Source organism: Schistocerca americana, chromosome 2 (assembly GCF_021461395.2).
Source record: "Schistocerca americana isolate TAMUIC-IGC-003095 chromosome 2, iqSchAmer2.1, whole genome shotgun sequence".
NCBI lineage: Eukaryota > Metazoa > Arthropoda > Insecta > Orthoptera > Acrididae > Schistocerca > Schistocerca americana.
Window position 1 is genome coordinate 748,427,878 of NC_060120.1, and position 25,515 is coordinate 748,453,392.

The 25,515-nt window shown below is 40.1% G+C and overlaps 1 protein-coding gene across 1 annotated transcript in view; it reads left to right on the forward strand.

Moving 5' to 3' along the window:
* Positions 1-25,515, forward strand: part of LOC124594923 (chromodomain-helicase-DNA-binding protein 7) — a 310,905-nt gene that overhangs the window by 96,492 nt on the left and 188,898 nt on the right. Inside the window, exons 11-13 of the mRNA XM_047133415.1 lie at positions 55-279; positions 11,082-11,209; positions 11,285-11,473. Coding sequence (XP_046989371.1) covers positions 55-279; positions 11,082-11,209; positions 11,285-11,473 — 542 coding nt within the window. The remainder of the gene's footprint in view (positions 1-54; positions 280-11,081; positions 11,210-11,284; positions 11,474-25,515) is intronic.

The following is a 25,515-nucleotide window of genomic DNA, read 5'->3' on the forward strand; positions in this document are numbered from 1 at the left end:
GATAAGCTAGAGATTATTTGATCAGTGATAATAAATCTTGCTAATGATTTTCAGTTTGAAGATGAACCCTTCAACCCTGATTATGTAGAAGTAGATCGGGTCTTGGATGTTGCTGAACATACAGATCCTAATACTGGGAAAACGATCAAACATTACCTGGTTAAGTGGCGGTCAATGCAGTATGAAGATAGCACATGGGAGTTGGAAGAAGACGTAGATCCAATGAAGATTGAGCAATTTGAGCAGATCAACAAGAAGCCCCCAAAGGATAAATGGAAGGTATTATCAAAAGTTCACTCGTAACAAGACTAAATGCACACATTGAGTTTAGCTTCATGTGTAAGAGCTTAAATACACAAGCCAATGGGTGAAGCTACTCCGTTCCTGAAAGGAATCGTAATATGTTGTAGATATCACTAAGAGTCAAGGTGCAGCTACATCAGTATTCATTTAACTGTTATTGTTAGTGATTTATTTTAAATCTTGTTCCTCCTGTCCCTCCCAGGAAGTGAGATTGCTTCCCTGCCACTCCCGGCGAGTGTGCCTGCTTCCATGGCCCTCATGGGTAAGCATGCCCGCCCTCCCTGTTTCGCATGACAAAATATTTTGCAACTCGATTTCAGGTGTGTTCTCTGAAAAAGTTCCAAATGTGACTCATGATGGAAATATATATTAGATCCAATGACAACAAATGTACCTGATCTCTGTGAGGATGACCTACAGATACAAGTATTATTGATTGTAAGGCAACCTATGATTCCTGAAGTACAAAGACTAAAAAAAAGAAGTAATTTATGTTTGGGTGGGAGGGACTCTTCGTGATTTATAGTTGCCGTAAAAATAAAAGTCTAAAGACACAGCAAGGACTGACCATAGGTACGTATACGTATAGAGAATATAGCTAGGAGTGTTGGAATGTAGATAGAGAGATGTTAAGTGAAACATCTTGCCTGTAAGAAGAGCACTTAGTGAAGCTTTCAACAACTACTGTAGCTGAATCTTATCAAAAGATCTTGCACATAATCCAAAGAGATTGTGGCCATATGTAAAGACTGTCATTGTGTAGCTCTAGATGCTCGTGGGTGAAACAAAACTGAAATTCAGTGCAACAAGACTGGATCAGAAATAATTCATTTTCAAATGTTCTCTTATAAAGGAAATAAAGTTAATTCTGAAGTTCTTGCATTATTGTAAAGACAATGATCCAGAATTTGCCAAGTTGGCATCTCTTTTTAACCAAAACAAACTGTAGATTGCTCAAACAAAGCTGGAAAAAGGGAGAAGAAAAGCACTGATCATGCCTGTCTGGAAGAAGGAGAAACAAAAGTAATTCGCAAGGCTACTGTTCAACTTAACTGACACCCATCTGTTGTACACATTCTGAGCTGAGACATAAAGAGCTGAAAAACTTCCATGTTAACCAGCATGTATTCCAAAAATATTAATCCTACAAACGTAACTCTTACTTTCTCACGTGACAGCCTGAATGTCATGGATCAAATAAGTCTATTTGATTTATTGACTATCTAAAAGCATTTAATGCCATAAAACGCTAACTCCTCTTAACGAAATTATGATAAAAAAGTTAGTGAGTGTATTGTGGATTTCTTGGTAGAGAGAAACTCAGCATAATTAAAATGTAAACTAAAGGTACCACCCCTTGCGTCCCCTCTCCCCAAAAAAGCCTTTTTGCTTGTGTACCCATCCAACCCAATCACTTGAGCTTGAGCCTGATAGAGGTGTTCTTGACGAAATTTGACAGCCCGTACTACAGTCCGCTTTTTGCTTGAGCAAACCATACAAGGAATCAGGTTTGTTTTAGATGCCAGATCAAGTAATAAGATTTTTAATTCCAATCAAGGCATCCATACAAACCTGGAAGAACAGTTATGGAAGTTCTACTATTTTAGATACTTTTCTATCACTGATTTAACAGCATCAACAGTAAAGAAGTTCAAAAATATACCGAATTCTTACATTGTGACAGAAGTTTCAGTTTCCTGTTTTGCCATTAGGCCTCAGTGTGTGTCTACATGTATGTACTTCCGCATTAGATAAGGTGCTTGGGCGTATCTTATACCTTGCCCAAAAAAATCAATTTTTATGCCAATGATCTTTTGTTGGCCACACAAATGTCATCTGAGAAGTTGACATTCTAGATGAAGTCAGCAACAAGTAAGGTGTGATGGAGAAGGAGAAAAATCTAAATTTACCAGGTTTGAAAGTAAGTTCTTAGGCCATGTAATAACTCAAGACTGTATATTGCGTGACAATAGTAGGATGATCTCAGTGGCTACTTTACCCTGCTCGCACATGAAGAAACAGTTGAAATTATTTACAGGCATATGCAGTTTGTCAGTGGCGGTTATCCAAACAAGTGCTGAATATGAAACACACAGTAGGTTGTTGATAAAGTGTGTACTTTATTCTATGGACCACAAGATGCAGTTTTTTTTAAAATACTATTTCTGCCATTTTTATTATTAGATTACAAAGTCAGATTTAAAAAAAAATTTCAGTTTATAAAACTGAACTGACGTTTAAAATCCCTGAAAATCCTCCTCCTCCTCCTCCTCCTCCTCCTCCTCATCATCATCATCATCATCATCATCATTGTCATCATCATCGTTTTCCTCTTCATGTATAAGATGGTGTTCACTGCCATCGAGTGTGTTATTTATGCCACACTTCTTGAAAGATTTAACAATAATGTCTTCTTTACTCTAGACCATGACTGTTTGCACTCTCCCACTTGAGACCAAGAACAACACTCCCACTGTACTATTACTGATATCACAAATCACTTTAAATTCAAATTCACTGGCACTGTAGACTGCAGTGATGCGTTGTAGGCTAGGCAGTGTTCCAGGTTTATGATGGTGGGGTGGCAGGGAGACAGTGTTAGCGAGCTTGTGAATCCCCATAACTCATGTTTGTTGCATTGGTGCACTGTTACTGCTAGTTGAATGCAATTTTGCCTGATAGAGAGAGGGTCCCTGTGGCATCGAATATATGGCTACTTCTAAGATTGGTGGGAGTTTTAAATAAAACACTTAACACTTTTATATTAATTTAGAGTATAAGATGCACCTGAATTTTGGAGGCAATTTTTCAAAGAACAAAGGTGTGTCTTGTAGTACGTAAAGTGTGGTATTATAGAAGTGGACTACTTATGGCTAGGCAGCATTTGATGCTATTAAAAGGGTACTAATTAATGCAAGAATCGTCCTAATATGAGTCTAGATATTGGTTTATAGACTGATTTATCCAATGATGGATTAGGTACATGGTTTATTTGAGAAATATGGATGATAAACAGGTGGGATGAGATTGGAGAGCAGGGTTCTTTCCAAATGCAAAAGAACATAGTCCACCACACAGAGCTATATGTGCCATGTAAGCCAGAGGTGGTCATTCTCCTTGCATGGATATAGCTTTGAAATCTTCCATAACAACAATGATATAAAATTGTGAACACCCAGTGGTAATCTTATAATTGAGCCGCAAGTCTCAGTTCGGTGTTTAAAAAAATCGTTAATCACAATTTTCTTATGAAAAGCAGAGGCTACAGTATCAAACAATGGAAATTCCAGGTTGGAATATCAACAGTATGACGAAAAAGATAGATTGCTGCACACAGGCTCCTTTAATTTAATGATGCTTTCTGCTCAGTTGTTTTCTTTTGAGTCCGAAGTCGCATGGGTATCACGGGAAATGAACTGACAGACCATATGGCTGGAGATGCGATTACTCACTGCAGTTGGGCAGGAATATGAAACTAGTATCTCTTTGAAGGAAGAGTGGACAGTGTGTCAACTACATACTGAACGTAAACTTGTCAGTAAATGAAAAAAAAAATTAGTTCTGGATTGAGTTAGTGACACATTAAGTACCCTCTGCTAAAAGTCTCGTGATGACTTGTGGAGTACTGAAATGGATTATTTTTTGTCCGCTGCTAGTAGTACAGGGATACCAAACATACTGCCACACATTAGAAAATGTTTCCTATATAACAGTGTGTATGATGGTTGAAATATGCTGAAAATTTGTGAACTGTTAAAGCAGTCAATTTGCAAATGAAAGCAATATAATAAAGCCACTCTCAAAAATGTGCGGCAGAATATTGACAGTGGAGGCATTTAACAGTGGTGAAAACAGATAATTATTCTTTTGTAACAAATGCTTAGACAAAATTATTGTTTCTGGATATGACAGTGCTTAGCAAGACACACTGTAGGCTGTGTTTGATCTTTTTCTATGCTAGTTTTTGTGAATAAGTAACAATTTTGATCTTTTTCCTTGTCTGTTGATGATACCTTTAAAGTAATTTATCCTCATAAATCTTCAATGTTGTTGTGCTGTCGTTCTGGTACATTTTTTAAGTTTTTTGGATACAATCAGTTGATTGTAGTTTAATAGTTTGCCAACAGAAAATCTAAAATGTAAAAATACTAATTCGGTGTCTAAAGTGAACGTCTACTTGGTTTTATTTTATTTGGTACGATTTATTCTGTTCAACTTGGTCATTAGTCTCTTAACAAGTTCCAAAGCTGAAATAACTATATGAGGTGTGGCTAGAAAAAAACCGGACTAGTACTGGTGAAACAATAAAACGAATGCGATAAGGCTGAAAGTCGTGTGGCCTGTGAATTGACTCTTGCTCCGCCTACTGCTCGAGTTTCATCTGGCTCCTGCACTCAGTCTGCCCGTGGCGTCTGTTTTAAGTAGTTGGCGTTTTGTCTGTGCGTCGGAAAATGTTGAGTGTACAGAAAGAACAGCGTGTTAACATCAAATTTTGTTTCAAACTAGGAAAATCTGCAAGTGAAACGTTTGTAATGTTACAACAAGTGTACGGCGATGATTGTTTATCGCGAACACAAGTGTTTGAGTGGTTTAAACGATTTAAAGATGGCCGCGAAGACACCAGTGATGCCACTCGCACTGGCAGACCATTGTCAGCAAAAACTGATGCAAACATTGAAAAAATCGGTAAACTTGTTCGACAAGATCGCCGTTTAACAATCAGAGCAGTATCTGAGTTACCAGGAGTTGACAAGGAAAGTGTTAGGCAGATTCTTCATGAAAGTTTCAACATGAACAAAGTCTGTTCAAAAATGGTTCCAAAGTGTCTCATAATTGAACAGAAGGAACGCCGAAGAATGATTTGTTCTGACATCCTGGAAAACATTGAAAGTGATCCCACCTTCTTACAAAATGTTATTACTTGCGATGAATCATGGTTTTTTACTTACGATCCCGAAACTAAACGCCAATCGATGCATTGGAAAACTCCTGGTTCTCCACGACAAAAAAAAGCACGAATGTCAAAATCGAAATTCAAGGCAATGATTGTTTTTTTTTGACATCAAAGGGATTGTGCACATTGATTGGGTACCAGAGGGACAAACAGTGAATCAGCATTACTACATTAGCGTCCTGGCTACCCTACGTGAGCGAGTACGGAGAAAACGGAACGATTTGTGGAGAAAAAGTCATGGATCCTTCACCAAGACAATGCCCCAGCTCACAGTGCGTTATCAGTGAAGACGTTTTTGGCAAAACACAACATTCCCATCTTAGATCATCCACCCTACTCACCTGATTTGGCCCCCTGTGACTTTTTTCTTTTCCCTAAAGTCAAGTCAGCTTTGAAAGGAACTAGATTTGAGACTGTTGAAGCAGTAAAAGAAAAAGCGACGGAAGTAACGTATGGACTTACCGAAAATGATCTGCAACATTGCTATGAACAGTGGAAAATTCGTATGGAGCGGTGTAGAGACTGAGGAGGAGAGTACATTGAAGGAGATTACATGAAATTGTAAATAAATGTTTTTTCCAGCATCAGTCCGTTTTTTTTCTAGCCGCACCTCGTATGTGTGCATACAGTTTTACACTTACTGTATGTGAAGATAGATGAAAGGTAGCAAGTATAGAAGTAATAATGTCACGGTATTACAAATAAAACCAACCAACCAATTACTATACTTAACAGCAAGACCATGGAAATGTACCTGTGACATACATGTAAAACAATTTAAACCCCCAAAATATAAATAAAATGCTGTCTTTATCAGCCATACCTGGACTAGTAATCTGCAAAGAACTAGAGCTGCTAGTTGATGCCCGATTGCGTTGAAACATGTCATTGTTCTTCAAATTGTGTATGTTGGCTGTTTCGAAACCAGGAACAAATACAAAAATACACTTTTTCACTTTCTTTTTTCCTTCTTTTTTGTGAGAATTGTGAAATATTCTCAGCTGCCTAAATTTCCTTTTCATTAATGGCAATAATGCATTTAGTCCAGCTGTTCCTAACTCACACAAAATGAATGATACCAATCAAATGAGAGGACTCTATATTGTTTGGCATTATGGGTCTGCCAGATCGGATTCATGTTGTTTGTTGTGAGTAGAAGGCTACATATCCATTTATAAGGTTTTCTGTGAATGAAATTCGTAGAGACACGCCTCGAGAGATGTACTCTCATTTCACATTTTTAGCCTTAATATTAAAGTGTGATTTGAGCAATTCACAGTGAGAGATGTGTATATCTTTCTTTTGCCTACATCTCTTACTCCTTACACAGTTTTTAAGTAAGCATTATCAATGTGGGTATAAATGTGATGTGATGCTACTGTTTGGCTCAATTGCCCTGTTTTGTAACCAATTATATAATCGAATATTGATGTCTTGCTATTAGAATTAAACCTACCCAGCATTGTCTGAACTGTCAATGACAAGATTCCTGTTCCTGCATAAAAATGGTGACAGTTTTGAGTTGTAGAATTCAGCTACTTTTTCGACATTCCTGATAACGGTTAAAAAAAAAGAAAAAAAGAAAATGATTATTACGTATCTCAAATACATCAAAGTTTGAAAATATAACTAACCCTTTCCTTGCTTGTATAAATGTATGGCTCTTACATTACACACACATCCCCCCCCCCCCCCCCTCCCTTCTGGTCCCCTTCCTCCAATCCCCTCTCTCTTACCATCTCTTTCTTTCTTCTTCACCCAGCTCTTCCTGTCCCTCTCTCTGCCTGTCACCACCCCCTCTCTTGATCCACACATGTACCAATTTTTTTAAAAAAATCAATCCAGTGGTTTAGGGGATGATGTGGAACATACATAAATGCACACATTCATCTATTTTACACGTACAGTTACCGAGCGAGGTGGCGCAGTGGTTAGACACTGGACTTGCATTCGGGAGGATGACTGTTCAATCCCGCGTCTGGCCATCCTGATTTAGGTTTTCCATGCTTTCCCTAAATCACTCCAGGCAAATGCCGGGATTGTTCCTTTGAAAGGGCACGACCGACTTCCTTCCCCTTCTTTGCCTAATCCAATGAGACTGATGACCTCGCTGTCTGGTCTCTCTCCCCAAGCAACCCAACATGTACAGTTGAAGCTGATTTATATGTGTATCAAAGGGAAGAGAAAAGAATACTTGTAACTTAGAATTGTTTGGTCAGGTATAATACAGTAATACACAAACATTCAATGGGCCTACATGGGTAAGAAATCAGATAATTTGCCTTATTTCACTTTTTGAGCATTATACACCTCACTTCATAAACTTATTAATGAATTAAGAGCTTTTTCACTTCAACTTTTCATACTGATGTAATGCCTGCACATATTGATTGAACTTAATGCTTCACCCAGTTTAAGTGTTTCAAGATTAAAGTTGTCATCTCCATCACTGTTACTTGAAACTGATGTACCACTTTTGTGGCACTTATCAGCAGTAACATACTCAGCTTGTAGTAAGTTAATGGAAAGATTTTCACTTCCCGCATCAGTCAATGCTACCAAATGTTGAACCAGTTTTTTCCATAATGCACCTTGCAATTTGCAATATTGCCCAAATTGAGTGGCTTTACAACACTGGTACAGTTCAGGGGGGAAAATTCCACTTGAACGTTTTTCAAAACTACTTGGGGTGCATGTGCTGGACATCGGACCCGTAAGAAGGAGCCCCTTTTTTTTCTTTTCATTCTAATGTGCAGCTTTTTAACCACTGTTTCATTAAAATCATTGTCATCCGAGAATTGTTATTGTGTATGTTTCATCTTTACACCTTTGAAACACCTCAGATTCTTAGATTTTCCTGTCACTAGTGGGGAAAGTTTGTTAGATCCATCTGCATTCATGCCGAGAAGAAATGTCACTTGAATTTTACTTCTTTCCTTCATGCCATGAATCACCCTTTTAGCTAATTTTGTATTAGGAAGCAGACTGTAAAATATACAGGTCTCGTCACAATTGCAGATTTTTTTCGAGGTTGATAATCCCTTAAGACACCCGGCAAAACCTCATCAATCTAGTGCTGCACTGTGACGTCGTCCAAAGCTTTCGATTTGACTGAAATTATTCTCCCTGTGAGTCTATGACAATTTTTAAATCCTTGTGACCATCCTGATGAAGACTTTAAGTCAGCAGTGATGTTCCTACTTCTAGCAAAATCTATCACCTTTGCTTTCAGCATGTTGCCACTGATGGGTAGAGCTGCAGCCCATTTTTACTGGAACCATGAAAAAGTGCCTTTTCCAAATCTACATATCTCGCTTCTTGCTGATGAATGCATTTTATTGATTTTGCACCCAGTTTTAAAAAGATGTTCAAAATACTTCTTTAGCTGATGACTGTACATAGTGTGGTATAAGCAATTCCTAAGTCTGAAGCAATTTCAGATTTTGTTTTCTATGGGTTAGCATCTACCTCGTGTATGAATTTTACTTTCAGATTTAGTGTATAGCTTTACCTTTTTCTGTTCTCCATGGCTGAACGTAAGTGAATAAAGGATAGAACCTCTGTTCAATAATAAATGTTAGCTGGCAACTTTTAACTTCTCGATTGTTACCATGAAAGAAATTCCCGTATTGAAAACAGTGCTAGGAGTATCTTTGTTTCCATGCCGCACGCTTGCTCTTGTTAACTGTGACTTTGTCCCTTCTCTCCATGGCGTCACCCATTCACTGTACTTGGGTATGGCAACAAAGTTAAGAAAAATACCACAAGGCTTCTTTTCGAACAACGATGCTTATTACAGTTACACAAATCTCAATTTATTTCACTAGAATTCGTTAAGTGTAACTGTGAATTAAGTAAAAATGCATTACATATATATAAGGTTTAATTAACACATTTTTAAATTATATTGTGCTGGGACCGACAAAACTTAATGCACAAATGAGAATTACAGGAGAGTTGTGTGTAAATAAAGTTCAACTGTATATAGACAGACACGAATAGATAAAAAATGTGCTCACCAAATAGTGGCAGGAGAAAATGCACACAAAAGATATGGAAATGCACAAGGTTTCAGAGCCGGTGGCTCTTCCACCTTTCAGAACCTGAGAACTTAAAGGTGGAAGATATGGCAATAAGCAAGAAAGTGATTACTGGACGTCTACAAAAGAGGAAAGCTAAGTACATTATACATGGTTGGTAGGTGAAGGGACAGGGAAAAAAAAGACAGATCAGAAAATAAAAGATATAGAAAAATGAAGGGAAGCAAAGAAAAGGCATAGTTTATAAAAATAAATGCGAAACCCACAAAAATTAATGTAAATTTAGGCCATGTAGGTGGTGGTCTGATGAGGAAGTTGCGAAGGTTAGGGGATTGACGTAAAGCTATTCTGTGTGTGCAGGGCAAACTGTTGGACAGAATATGCATCATCTAAGGGCACAATTTTAGCAAGACATAGCCTTGTTGAAGTAGCTGATAATATGTTCAAGAACAGGATAATACTGTGTGACAAGAGACGTACTCCTAAGTTGTTTTTGGAGGGCCCACAAGAACCAGGATTGCATGACTTGGTTAAAGCTGAGGGGAGAATGGTGGTGTACTGCTGTAAGGAGTCTGGACCTGAACAAATTGGTGTGCTTCGAATGCCAAGGCTATAGGGAAAGGAATGTTTGACATGAACAAGATGGCAACTATCAAAATGTAAGTACTCTGCAGAATTCCATGCACTAAGCTCCCCAAAAACTGGTGACTCATCATTATTCTCCTGGCAAATAAGCGATCTACCACCATTGTGTCACTTGACCAAAAGGTGTACATATACGAAGGTAAATAGCAGTATAGTGACACACTACATACAGCATCTGCCATCAAGATTCCATCCATATGGTACAAACTGGCTTACAGTCCATACAAACATGCTGCTCACAAGGACAAACAGTTCCATCCATAGAACTTCTTTGTCTCAACCAACACCCACCTGATACCAAACCCATAACATTGTTCCTGATCACCTTAACCAATTTAATATTTACGAACTACTACTGTAACTTTTAAGTGGCAGAAAAACAAACAGATCAGGGGTACAGTCGTGGGCTCCTTCCTATGCCAATCCTTTTCATGGGCTGCTTGGAGGGGCCTACCCTGGGATCCATAAGCCTTCAGATCCTGGTGTTATTTAAATACATTGGAGACATCTGTGCCATATGGACTCATGGTGAGGCCAACACCTTGAGACTTTTGGAATCTCTAAATACATTCTCTCAATTAAATTTCATATAGTCCTATTCCATATCTTGTGCCACTTTCTTTGATATTGACTTCATCCTCATCAAGCATAAGCTACACACTTCTGTTAACATGAAACCTACAAACAAACAACTGTACTTAGATTTCGACAGTTGCCTTCCTTTCTGTGTCAAACATTGTAGTTTTGTTTTAGTACTCTAATTTACTTAGTGTGAAATAGGTGAAAGGTGTTATTCTTCCCTTGCATTATTTTTCTTGCCCTCTTCCATCTTCCAGAAAATGTTGGGCAGTGAATACACAAAAAAGATTTTAAGGAAATTAAATATACTGAAGTGAGGAAAAATTGATGAACCATAAATTCTGCTATGAGATGTCATAAGGAACAAAGTTGTTGTTGCTGTTGGTGGTGGCTATAAAAATACAAATACCTGTGCTGTGAAGAATGAAACATTTTAATAACATTTTGAGCACAATGCATGCAGATGAGGGCAAAAGACAGTCAGTAATAAAAGGAGTTAATAATAGAGTGAGTGGGATATTGTCAAATAATTATTCACTCTGTTTTTCCTTACTTTCCAGCCAAAGAAGAAACCATCCCCAGAATCATGGGTGAAATTAGAAGAATCTCCAGAATATAAAAATGGTAATAGGTTAAGAGCGTATCAGCTTGAAGGATTAAACTGGTTGCTTTTTTCGTGGTACAATGGGTATGTAACAATTCGTTTATTAAATATATGCTAATATTAGAAAAGTTATTCAGTAAATACTATTGTCATTTCCAGCCGCAACTGTATACTGGCAGATGAGATGGGTCTCGGAAAAACTATACAGTCGTTAGCATTTATTCATGCAGTTCACGAATATGGAATTAGAGGCCCCTTCCTGGTCATTGCACCTCTTTCTACCATACCAAACTGGCAACGTGAGTTTGAAGCATGGACTGACATGAATGTAATAGTATATCATGGCTCGTAAGTATTGTTGCAGGGTATATGTTTTTTAGATGATAGTCATAATTTTATTTTAAAAACTACATCTGCAGGCCAAACTAGCTAAAATAAGCAAACTGTTAAACTGATAGTGATTTCCTTAGCAAGGGGAAGTGCTTGTGATTGACCAGGAACTAATGCTATTCTAACTCAAATAACTTAAAATTAAACACAGAATTCTCCAGTGGCTACTACAGTCTTACTGCTTCACTTTATTGTTAATTACTTAAGATCGGCAGCACAACAAAATAAAGGAAAATAATTTTCATTACAATCCTAATCATATTTGTAAAAGGAAAAGATATTTGGCTTTGACTGAAATGGCGTGCAGCTATGTTCTTCCTCTAAGGCTATTTGTTTTCTCAATCAGATGTCTGTTCCATCCAAATTCAATGTGATATGTCTTCCCCTTCATCACTGCAATTATAAATCCAACAACTCTAATTCATTTCTTGGTAAGAAGTGTGTGTCTTGCTTGCCATTTAGTTCTGTGGAAATAAGTACTGCAGAGCTTTCTGAAAAACCAGCTGTGTCTGTTGCTCAATTAGTGTTACTGATACATAATTATGGATCACTGCATGCTTAGATGAGGCATCCTTTCTGCAAACACCCATCATCATTGATTGACTGAAACATTTCATGTGATTGTAAGGATTGATTGCATTAACATTGCATTTTGACCTCCAGGACACTGCTCTATTGTATAACAATAGACTTGGCTCCACTGAAGGAGGTTCAGTGCTGATATAAATTAGCACAAAACACACTTGACAACAGTGCTAAAACCAGATATCAATGTGATTATTATGCTTTGACTCAAGATATTAATCGAACATCGTAGATACACAGTGTTCGTTATTGAAGGTTCTGTTTTATAAAGAAAGAGTAAAGTAAGCAGAAAAAGGTGTTTCCAGAATGAGATTTTCACTCTGCAGCGGAGTGTGCGCTGATATAAAACTTCCTGGCAGAATAAAACTGTGTGCCCGACCGAGACTCGAACTCGGGACCTTTGCCTTTCACGGGCAAGTGCTCTACCATCTGAGCTGCCAAAGCACGACTCACGCCCGGTACTCACAGATTTACTTCTGCCAGTATCTCGTCTCCTACCTTCCAAACTTTACAGAAGCTCTCCTGCGAACCTTGCAGAACTAGCACTTCTGAAAGGTGGGAGACGAGATACTGGCAGAAGTAAATCTGAGTGTACCGGGCGTGAGTCGTGCTTCGGTAGCTCAGATGGTAGAGCACTTGCTCGTGAAAGGCAAAGGTCCCGAGTTAGTCTCGGTCGGGCGCACAGTTTTAATCTGCCAGGAAGTTTCTTTTCAGAAAAAGGTGTGATTTGCAAACTTCTCCTGAGCTGAAAAAGATTCGTTTCTGGAATGTGTTGGGCCACTATTTCATCTCTCTGTAATTACGTGCAGTATGTAAACTGGAGCAAAAACTTTTTGATACTTTAATGCATAAAACTGGTTGTAGTAAGTTCATCAAATCTATTGTAAGGGAAAATTTGTGAAAGCTAGTTGCAGCTTTGAAGCCACAATTTATAACTTTTCCAATCTTTAGAATCTTAAGTAGATTTTCATCCTGGAATTACATGTTTGCTGCGAAAAATGTAGTTTATGATATTATTTGTTACATTTTTGTTCGTTTTTCATTCACATCATTAATAAATGAGTAGAAGTCTGTAACTTCAAATGAAAATATTGTTCTCTTCATTGATAACAAATAAACGACAGATCATTTACATTGGGTTGGTAAGAATGACAGTGTATGTTAACTGCAACAGCGATAAATCATGTATTTTGAACTTAAAACAACATGTAATTATAAGCAAATGTGCAACACACAAAACAGAGTTGTTATAGCAACTGCGGTGTCACACACACATCCTCAAAACAAAGGAATAAAATATGTTTTCAATGTGAAATATAAAATTTATGAAAAAAGATTACAGTGCCATGATAGCGAACCCATAATAAAGTAGGTACGTAAATTAAAGAACTGGAGCTAAAAGAAATGAAAAGAAAATCAGGGTTTCAAAGTGACACTTCATAAAATAATTCAAATTTTGTAAATATTTTTATGTATATACATTGTAAGTGAATGTTGTCCTCATTTTATTATGATGCCTATTAACTTCATTTTCTGTTAGTACTGTAATTTCTTTGTAGACTCTTCTCCTAACTAATTGTCTTACTCATTTCGGACTCCTCATCTGAGGCACTAACTGCTTTATTGTATTGTGCAAGTTAAATGCTGCAGCGATAACTGCTGCATAGTTCAGTTTTACCCTGAATCCTAGACCTGGATCAACTCAGTGTTACTCAAACATTGCCAGAAGTGAGAGAAGTGGCAAGAGGTAGTGGATGGGGGTTAATAAAATTATCCGAGCTGACATGGGATTGAACTCGGGATCCTCTAGTCTGTATTCCAGGACACAACCATGAAACATTGCCTGATAACTACAAAAATTCATGTGCATGCTACTAGTCTTGTTCAGCAACATGTGTGTAGTAGGCACAGCAGTTTAAGCACTTGTTCTGTAATTTTTGCGTGAATTGTACAGTTACTGCTATACAAGCCTAGAGAACATTTTTGTAAGAGATGTACATTATTATTGGCAGCTGTAGGTCTCCAGACAAGCCTAGAGAACATTTTTGTAAGAGATGTCCATTATTATTGGCAGCTGTAGGTCTCCAGACAAGCCTAGAGAACATTTTTGTAAGAGATATTCAATTATTATTGGCTGCTGTAGATCTCCACACACTTTATATTTTCACTGCAGATATTTTGGATTTCCCTGTTTTACGCTGTTGCTAAGTGTCTGTACCCTAAAGTAATCAGATTAATTATGAGTTGTTTCCAAGCAGTTATTATCTACACTCATTACTTAAAGTCGATAATTTCTGAAGCTGACAATACAGATTGAAATATTTCTTAGGTGTGTGTGCCTCTCTCTCTCTCTCTCTCTCTCTCTCTCTCTCTCTCTCTGTCTCTCTGTGTGTGTGTGTGTGTGTGTGTGTGTGTGTGTGTGTTTCACATATTTACTAATCATTATTTGTGAATAAAAACTTTATTGTGTACTTATTTTTAACTCATATTTGTACAAAACAAAAACATTGTTTTGTAATGCCACTAGGTGGTGAACTAACAATTGCAGTTGAACTTGACACTATCCACAAAGTTTGCCAGTCAGAGGTGATCCTACTTCACAATGATATAAACTGGGATTAATATGTATACAATGCGAATTTTTGAATTAAGTTTAATCTGAAGTCACTTTCACTGATAATCAGAGATCAACTGCTTTATACGGTTGGCCTTTAAGATACACAAGATTAAAATTCAAGTTATATTCGACTTTCTCTTTAAGGAAACAAAAATAATGTTTGTCGTTTTTATGAATGATATCCGTTAAGTATTTAACAATGTGTATGTGGTGCCTGCTATGGAATATATTGAGCTTCATAGCTCTACTTGTAATGGAGATTGAAAATGGTGTAACATAATGGACTCCCTACTTACTTCTTGATGGAGCACCTATTTTACTCATTCCTTTTTTGTTACATCATTACAGTATTGTGGATATGAGCTTTAGGGGGGGGGAAATTAGGAAACATGGATAGTACATTCTAAGTTCTCCCTAGAGTCACTATTGGAAGTTCTCCTGGGGTGTATGCTTCCTAGATTTGATATACAAGGTGTGATCAAAAAGTAATGGGAATTTTTGTTTTTCTTAAAGTATTCTTTATTTATTCTCCAACAACATTGCCCCCTTCAAAGTAATCCCCCTCAAATATAATACACTTGTGCCAGCAAATTTCCCATCTGAAAGAACTTCTGGAACTCACTTTTTTTATGGTGTTCAGCTCCTTCAGAAATTATGTTTCTGTCTCATCAATTGCAGCAAAATGATGTCCTTTAATGGTTCTCTTCAGCCCTGCAAATGGAAAGAAGTTGCAGAGGGCCATGTCTGATGAATGTAATGGCTAAGACAACATAAACATTCTTTTGGCAAAAAAGAATTGAGGTGTGAGTGGGAAAATTATCGTAAATAAATTTTCATGAGTCGTTTCGCCACAGTTTTGGTCACTTCCTTTGGGTTGCTTCAAGCAACTGACACACAACTTTCAGTTAGTATTCGTTATTGACCTTAAGGTAGGATCTCATGATGCACTATCACATTGTAATTGAGGAAAACAGTGAGAAGAACCTTCACATGTGATCGAACTCGTCGAACCTTTTTTGGTTTTTGCTCTTCAGGCAATTTCCATTGGGATGACTGGGCCTTGGTTTCGACATCGTACATGTATACCCATGTTCTGTCACCTGTTATAACCTTCTTTAGAAGTTCTGGATTGTTGTCAGCTCCATTCAGCAATTCCTGAGGGCTGTCTACGCCATGTTGTTTTTGGTCTAAATTAATTTAAAAAAAAAAAAAAAAAAAATTTGCAACAAAATTTGCTGCCTCACGTTTTAGGCCAAAAAATTGGAAAAAATTGCTTGGCGTGAGCAGCAACCTCTCTGATGGTGTTTCGGCAGTTTTCCAGAACCATTTTCTTTCCTACTTCCACATTGTCATCAGTAATTGACATGCTAGGCCATCGAAGGCAGTCAGTCTTAAACGTCTTCTCGGCCCTCTTTGAAAGGTTTATGCCACAGGTAAACACTTTGTCTTATTCACATCAGTTCACCGAAAGCCAAAGTTAAGGATAAAAAGAACAATCGGAATAAATATTTTAACATACAGACAAACCAAAAGAATTAAAAATATTTCAGATTTAGAGTGACCTTTATTCCATTTTTCAATAAATATTTAATGCAGGTTCTTTGATCAATCTTTTTTTAAACTAAAAATTCACCAAGCACTTGGAAACATGTATAACATTTATATTGTCAGTAGCAAACTAAATATTCAAAACAGTGGAAAATACAAACATATATCAGAACCTCTGCAGCAACAAAATAAACAAACATTGTAAATCCTATGAAAATAAATAATTCCCATTACTTTTTGGCCCACATATTGCCTCAGTGGTCTGCAATAGTTGGTAAGCAAAACAAACAGCCACATGACAGCCAGCTCATGTTTGTAAGTAATAAAACATATGGCTTTGACATTTTGCTTACTTAATTTATTTTTACAGTATCTGCGGTCAACAAATTTAGAACTTCAGACAATGTATGGAAAGCCAAACTTTCGACCATAAAAGTTGGTTGTCACGCTCGCACTAGCCCAGTCAAATGAAGACCAAAACAAGTCAAATAGCGGGAAAAGTTTGTGTAGTATTGTATATTGGTTGGATGGAGTACCATGAATAACATACTAAAAAACCTGACCTGTAAGGGGGGGGGGGGGGGGGTTGATTAAAGGTGACTGTTTTGCTTGGATAACTCTAAAGATACGGCTTCTTTCAAAAATGTTCCCCATAAACATTAAATTTCCTATGATAAAGGTCCTGCCTGTGATGTAGGGGATGGAAAAATCACAGAATACTAAAAATAATGTTTGAGTGATATAAAGGGAGATACTGATTTTTTGTTGATTTGATTTTTAACAGGGAAGCTAAAACAGGTTAGGTCTAACCTGCCACTGCCTGCACCGAAATTAAGTTTATTGTGCAGTATTGCTCCCTGTATATCCAGTAAGGCCGACCAATGCCCTTAAATAGTGCAAGGAGTCCCTCTACCAGTTTTTTTGTTAGACACGATTTCTTCAGATTCCAATATCCCAAAGATTCTGTATCTATTATTCTTCGATGCCATGCATTGGAAGAGTAGGTGTGATGCAGTTTCTTCACCCTCATTACAGATCCTACAGTTGCGGTCCTCTTCAGATATACCCATTGTGTGTGGGTGTTTTTTGAAATTCCCAATGCCGGTCATCAGTCCAGTCATGAGTTTGATCTCTTTCCTGTTCAATCCCTGGATTACAGAGCTTCTTTTAAAACGTGGCTTGGGCATCATTACTGTACCATGTTTTTGTTTATAGACCTTGGTCCAATATCCTACATGCTGTTTCCTAAGCCAGTTCCGTAGTTACAATGTGATCATAGACTTGGTGATTGTCAGGACAGGTTCTGGTTCAATAAATGGAGTTGTTGCCCCCATCCTAGCCGAGTGGCCAGGGACCCATTCTAGGTTTACCCTATTGCTTCCCCCTAGCTCCACCAGAGCCTTGTGGCATTAGTCAACAATCTTAGATCATGTTGCAGGAGGTGCCAATGATTTCAGGGCTTTCTGGCTGTCTGAATAGATGTAGATGCTACAGTCCTTGTAGTGCCTACACATATTCTCCTCCATACACTCCCCTGTTTGTAGTAATTTCAGCTTGGAATACAGATGCCAGTTTTCCTAGAGAGATGATGCCCTCCATCTTGGCTGAACCCCCTACACACCTGCCCCAATGCCTTGGTCTATTTTTGACCCATCGGTGAACCAAACGATGCCCCCCCCGTATGATGTCGAGCGGTTTTTTCCACTGCTCCCTGCTTTCAATTATTATATTGTAAGCTTGTCGAAGCAGTTGGGAGTTACTATATAATCGGCAGGCATTTCCCCAGCCATTCGTATATTTACCTCACTCGCTATGTTTGTGTGGTTTGGGATATGAGAATGAGACCCAGATTTTGCCAGTTTTAAGTCTGCGTGTCCCAGCTGCTGCCTCCATCTTGACCCACAGGTGTAGTGGAGACATGTCCAGCTTGGCTTCCATTCCAGTGCTTGGTGTACTGCTAATTCCACCTGTTACGGCTAAGCAGGCCAATCTCTGCACCTTAGCAAGCTCGTTAGCTGTAACCCGCTGTTCTACCTCCTTCCACCACACTAAGACACTGTAGGAAATCCTAGGTCTAACACTGTGGTGTATATCCAGTGCATACCCCTGGGGCTTAGGCCCCAGTTTTTGCCACAAGACCTTCTAGTACTCACTAGAGTACTTTCTGCCTTGGAGCAGATGCTCTTAATGTGAGGGGTCCTCGTTAGCTTCTTGTCTAAGGTTACCCCTAGGTATTCCACTATCTCCTTCATAGGAAGAGTTCCACCGAAGAGCTTTAGGTTCCATCTTGAGTGTTGAATATGTCTCTTTGTAACTGGCACTCCTACAGTCTTCTTAGGATTAACCCTCAGATCCTGTTCAATGCTCCAATTTTGCACAATGTCCAATCCTCCTTGTTTCATATTTCTAACTGTGTCGGTAAACTGGCCAAGTATTATTATGACAAGGTCATCTGCATATCCTTGGCAGAAGCTTGCCTGGAATTTAATTCCTCAACGAGTTCGTTCAGCTTTAGATTCCGCAATAGAGGGGCCAAAACTCCTCCTTGTGGGCTGCCTCTAGTGGTGTTAATTACCACCTCTTCATTCACTGTGGTAGCCTCTACCTTCCTTCCACTAAGCATGCCCCTGGTCTAACTGCATATAGTGGTCCCCAGGTCATCTGCCCTTACCATGGAATTTAAGGTCATGTTACTGAAGGCCCCCCTCAATATCCAGGAAGATGGAGAGGGCTATTTCTTGGAAGTGGAGTGCTTTCTCCACCTTCCCAACGAGTTGGTGAAGAGCTGTCTCACATGATTTACCTGGTTGCTTGTTGGTTTGAATGTAGAGCTGCCTCTCCCCAACATATACATTAACCAGTTTTTCCAATGTTTTGAGAATGGAGAAGGACAAACTGATTGTTCTCATATCCTTGGCCTTGGTATGATCAATTCTCCCTAGCTTTGGAATGAAGACAACCTTCACTGTCCTCCAAGCATTTCCTACTGCTAGGCTTACCCTGAATAGCCTGCATAGGACTCTTATGAGCTTCTCTCCTGCCTGTTGGAGGAGAGCTGGAAAAATTCCATCTGGGCCAGGTGACTTTAACAGTTGGAATGTTCCCACCGTCCAATGGATTTTATTAAAGTTCACACACTCCTTGGCCGATTCCCAGTCCTCTCTTCGAGTCTCTCTCCAGGATCACATTCTGGTCTGTGTTGTCCGGCAGAGCGTATTGAGGAAAGTGAGTTTTGGCGAGCAGTTCCAGCGTCTCATGTGCCGTCTTTGTATATTCCCCATCCTCGTTCCTCAACATACCTCCTGGATTGGTTGGTACTCTAGTGAGAATCTTGTGAAGTCTGTCTTGCGCAGCCATGCTCTCCACTTCCTCACAGAATGTCTTCCAGGATGCCTTCTTTGCTTGTGTGATTGCAAGATTGTAGTTGACAAGGGCTTCAGGATATTTAGCCCATTGTCCTTTACGTCTCGCTATATTATACAGTCTCCCTAACTGTTTTCTTTGCATTTCCAAATTGTTATTCCATCAAGGCACACTCCTATTTGTGCAGTTCTTGGTAATTGTGCAGTTGTCCTGATATGAGGCCATTATGGCCTCTGCTACTTCCTCAAATTCTACTGGTTTCCTTATCGAGGTTTTAATTTCCAATAAGCCTAAATCAAGGTCCCTCCTATATGTCTCCCAGTCTGTTTTCCTGGAATTCCTATAGGTCATGGTCTATCTGATTCCCATTTCAACCTTGAATTTAATGTACATGTGGTCTGATGGTGATGGCTCCATCACCACATGCCATTGTTTGACATAGCTGCCTATCATCATGGAACCAAAAGTTACGTCAATTACTCCTTCCCTTCTGCTATTCCTGAATGTAGGTTCATTGCCCCTATTCAGGACCTCTGAGTTGTTAGCTAAAATAAATTCAAGAAGGTACTCACCTTTACTGTTGGTGTTCTTGCTGCCCCACATTAGGTCGTGGGCATTGGCGTCGCATCCCACCAGCAGTTGGGCACCTTGCCGATGGTAAGTCTCTACCAGTCTCCTCGCCACCAAGGGAGGAGAAGAGCTGTCTTCATAAGGTAGGTATGCCTTGGCCAAAACAATTTCCCTCGTGATACCTTCCTCCTATTGCTGCATTTTAATGGCCAGTAAGTCCCTGGAGCAGAAATCCATCATCGGCATGAAATAAATTCCATTTCTTAAATAGATGAACGTTTTGAAGTTTCTTAGATGTGTAGCACATATCAGCTTACCTCCATTGTCACCGAGGCCCGCTACACCTCCTCTATATAAATAGGGTTCTTGTATCAGGGCCACGTCCACTTCCTGCCTCCCAAGACAGCAACTCAGGGCAGCAGAGGCCCCTTTACAGTGCTGCAGATTAATCTGGGGCACCTCCAGTCTCGTCTTGCTGCCATCTTTAAAGTCTTTGAGAACCCTGACGGTGACCTGCGAGAACCCTAAAAACAATTTCAGGTCCTGCTCCTGCATCACCTTCAGAGACTTCTCTTCGACTTCCACCACCAGGGTTCATCCTTCCAGTGCAACCTTCTGGTTGATCAATCTCTAGTCTTCTGTTGAGACTTTTGGGTTCTGGGCCCCTATTTTCCCGAACAGAATGTTCGGAGAGACTTCATTAAGAATCCTTAGTACCCATCTTTGCAGTCTTAAGAAGCACCGCAGCCGTCTTAACGAACAGCTTCGCATCTTCCCATGGGGATATTATGGGCACCTTGCCCGTGAGCAACTCACTGTGTGCACCCCCTCATAGGCAAATATGAGGGCACCACAATCGAGGTAGACCCTCCTGATGTTGGGTCCTGGGGCAGCATCCCCCCCAAATATTTTCAAAGAGGACCATTTGTACCAATTTCTCCTTCTGCGAGGTGATGGCCACCTTCCTGGATAACTGCCATCCTAAAAACCGAGACTGCAGTACTATTGGTCTGTTTCCCTATTTCTTGTCTCAGTTTTTTCTGGACTCACTTATCCAGGGAGGAGGGAGTCTTTGATTCCTCCCTTATCCACTTGCTATCTGTCTTTGATGTAGTGGAGGTCTGTGTATCCCCTTCAACCTGAGACAGTTTCTTCCTGGTGGTCTTAGGTTCAAGTCCCTTTAATTCCCTCCACTTGTCTTTAGGAAGCCATTCTTTCCCCTCCTTTTTCCTCTGTACCATGAGTAGTTGCCTCCTCTGGGCCCCAGACAAGCCTTCGATCTTAATCTGGTGAAGCTTCTCGGTTACAGTTCACACTTCTGGCGCAGGTCTAGACCCTGATTTAGTTGTGGGAATGTCTTCCATCGCTTCTGACCTCAATGTTTGGGTATCGTAGGTCTCAATTTGCCCCTCAGTTTTTTTTTTTTTTTTTTTTTTTTTTTTGTTTTCTTTAGTAGAGTCCATATTGGTCCCACGAGATTTGGGGCTCTACAAGGCCCACCACGAATACCCTCTGCGGTGTAAGGCAACTTATTCAGGTAGGTCGCCTGGTAGCCCTGAGGCTCCATTTCTGACACATCTTCCCATGTGCCATGCACCCCTCGACACGGATCGCATCACACCGTAGGCTGGGTAAGTGAAGTGGGTAGGACTAGAAGTGGATAAGGAAGATGGGACATTGTGGGACACATCTGATCCATCGGCTGAGGCCTTTCTTGCAGTAGGTCCTCTACCTTCGGCATTGCCCTCAACTTCATGCAGATATGCAAGCCTCTCCACCCGCATGGACAATGCTTCGTCAAGGTGGTGTCCTGGTGTCCCCTGGAGAGGAAGTGTGTGTGGTTATATATATATATATCTGCTTGTGTATGTGAGGATGGATGTGTGTATGTGCGCGAGTGTATACCTGTCCCTTTTCCCCCTTAAGGTAAGTCTTTCCGCTCCCGGGATTGGAATGACTCCTTACCCTCTCCCTTAAAACCCACATCCTTTCGTCTTTCCTGATGAAGCAACCATTGGTTACGAAAGCTTGAATTTTGTGTGTATGTTTGTGTGTCTATCAACATGCCAGCGCTTTTGGACTCGCACACATATCCATCCGCACATATACAGACACAAGCAGACATATGTAAAGGCAAAGAGTTTGAGCAGAGATGTCAGTTAAGGCGGAAATGCAGAGGCAAAGATGTTGTTGAATAACAGGTGAGGTAAGAGCGGCGGCAACTTGAAATTAGTGGAGGTTGAGGCCTGGTCGATAACGGGAAGAGAGGATATATTGAAGGGCAAGTTTCCATCTCTGGAGTTCTGATAGGTTGGGGTTAGTGGGAAGTATCCAGATAACCCGGACGGTGTAACACTGTGCCAAGATGTGCTGGCCGTGCACCAAGGCATGTTTTAGGGTGATCCTCATTACCAACAAACACTGTCTGCCTGTGTCCATTCATGCGAATGGACAGTTTGTTGCTGGTCATTCCCACATAGAATGCGTCACAGTGTAGGCAGGTCAGTTGGTAGATCACGTGGGTGCTTTCACACGTGGCTCTGCCTTTGATCGTGTACACCTACCGGGTTACAGGACTGGAGTAGGTGGTGGTGGGAGGGTGCATGGGACAGGTTTTACACCGGGGACGGTTACAAGGGTAAGGGAAGGTGGTTTGGGGATTTCATAGGGATGAACCAAGAGGTTATGAAGGTTAGGTGGACGGAGGAAAGACGCTCTTGGTGGAGTGGGGAGGATTTAATGAAGGATGGATCTCATTTCAGGGCAGGATTTGAGGAAGTCGTATCCCTGCTGGAGAGCCACATTCAGAGTCCGATCCAGTCCCGGAAAGTATCCTGCTCCAGTCCTGAATCCCTGAACCATTACACCAACCACCTGGAAACAGCTTTCACATCCCACAACTACCCTCCCGACCTGGTACAGAAGCAAATAACCAGAGCCACTTCCTCATCCCCTCAAACCCAGAACCTCCCACAGAAGAACCCCAAAAGTGCCCCACTTGTGACTGGATACTTTTTGGGATTTTACTAGAACCAAAAATAAAACAAAGTATTGCTGGACATGTGAAAGATCTCTTGCGCCCGTTGTTTGGTGGTGATTGTGTGCTCAGCCACCACTTTTGTCATGCTTGGCCTCCCGGGTCCCCAGACTTCAGTACATGTGATTATTGGCTTTGGGGTTACCAGAAGTCGCAAGTGTATCGTGATTGACCGACATCTCTAGGGATGCTGAAAGACAACATCTGACACCAATGCCTCACCATAACTCCCAACATGCTTTACAGTGCTGTTCACAGCATTATTCCTCGACTTCAGCTATTGTTGAGGACTGGTGGTGGACATATTGAGCATTTCCTGTAAAGATCATCATCTTTGCTTTGTCTTACTTTGTTATGCTAATTATTGCTATTCTGATCAGATGAAGCGCCATCTGTCGGACATTTTTGGAACATTTGAATTTTTTGGTTCTAATAAAACCCCATGTCATTCCAAGCATGTGTGTCAATCCAGGAAGAACGTTACAACTGCTATAGAGAATGGTTGAGAATCAATTTCCCCTCAAACTTTGTAAAAGAATGTGCAGGTATTTCCATAAAAGTATATAAGCGTTTTTTGTGTTAGTATTATTGCAACTCGTATTTGTATTCCGTGTACTGTTAATGGACTTCGTAGGAAGTATCACCCTCTCAACGCCAGGCATGTCTGTGGACCAGGTCACCAGTGATTCGTAAGGCACACTACGAAGAGTCTGTACAACTTTGTGAAATGCCCTTCAGTTGCTTCTTGTGATATAATGAAGAAGGTACAATGGGGGATCACCTGCTCGCTGTTCACTTTGCAGACATTTGAAGGAGGGAAATGCAGGACCACAATCTGGCAATCTACCTTTCCTTATGCTTCTACCCTCCACCTCCATCTCTCCTTCCCTCTCCTCATTGTTACACCCCAGAACACAATTTATCACTTAACACAGCTCTGCTGCACTTACATGGTACACACATTCAATATTTATTCTTAAACTATTTCATTTAAGAATAAACATTAATTTTGCATCATTAAAACACTATTTTTAATAATCTGCAATTTTGTCATCCCCTGGGCCACAAACTTTAGTACTAAAATTGTACTGGAAAACATTTGTCCTAAAAGCCACAGTTTTAGAGTTGTTCAAGAAAAACATAGGAATGCTACCTCCCCTTTCCCATTCTTAAGACGCAATTGTGGGGAGTTTCACTAAGTTATTTGTGACACTTCCTCTTACCACAGTACAAAAATTTGTGACTTCATAATTTCTTTCCGTATTCAACTCTTGGGTGACTGGGCTACTATGCTTACTTGTTACACAACTTTCGGTAGACAAAAACCAAATTTCAGAAACTGTTTTTCCCTATTCTTCTTCTTCTTCTTCTTCTTCTTCTTCTTCAGTGCACAAAAAGTCGCTCAATCCAAATTGGCAGAAAATTTTAGCTTCAGGCATGTCTCATGATGGTTGTGCGTGACCTTGAGAAGGAAAATTGATTATGCAAATCTGGTAAATAGAACTGCATTTCAAGAATCGATATCAGAGTGTTTACTTTACTGACCAGAAGTGGAATTCGGGAAATCAGTTTGCAAAATCCAGTTTTCGGAGCCCCAGGTAAATACAGTGAATGTGCACACTTTAAACCTGTTTGCGTCAGATACCGATAAAGGTCAGGCATGAGTTATCTTGTTAACAGTTCTGCCAAACTACAAAAGCAGCTGCACGGTAGCAGTTACTGAATGCTTTGTATTGTGCTTTGCCATCTACATCTACATTTATACTCCGCAAGCCACCCAATGGTGTGTGCCGGAGGGCACTTTACGTGCCACTGTCATTACCTCCCTTTCCGTTACCAGTCGCTTATGGTTCGCGGGAGGAACAACTACCGGAAAGCCTCCGTGCATGCTCGAATCTCTCTAATTTTACATTCGAGATCTCCTCGGGAGGCATAAGTAGGGAAAAGCAATATATTCGATACCTCGTCCAGAAACCCACCCTCTCGAAACCTGGACAGCAAGCTACACCGCGATGCAGAGCGCCTCTCTTGCAGAGTCTGCCACTTGAGTTTGCTAAACATCTCCGTAATGCTATCACGCTTACCAAATAACCCTGTGACGAAACGCACCACTCTTCTTTGGATCTTCTCTATCTCCTCTTGTCAACCTGACTGGTTACGGATTCCACACTGATGAGCATTACTCAACTATAGGTCGAACGAGTGTTTTGTAAGCCACCTCCTTTGTTGTTGGACTACATTTTCTAAGGACTCTCCCAATGAATCTCAACCTGGTACCCG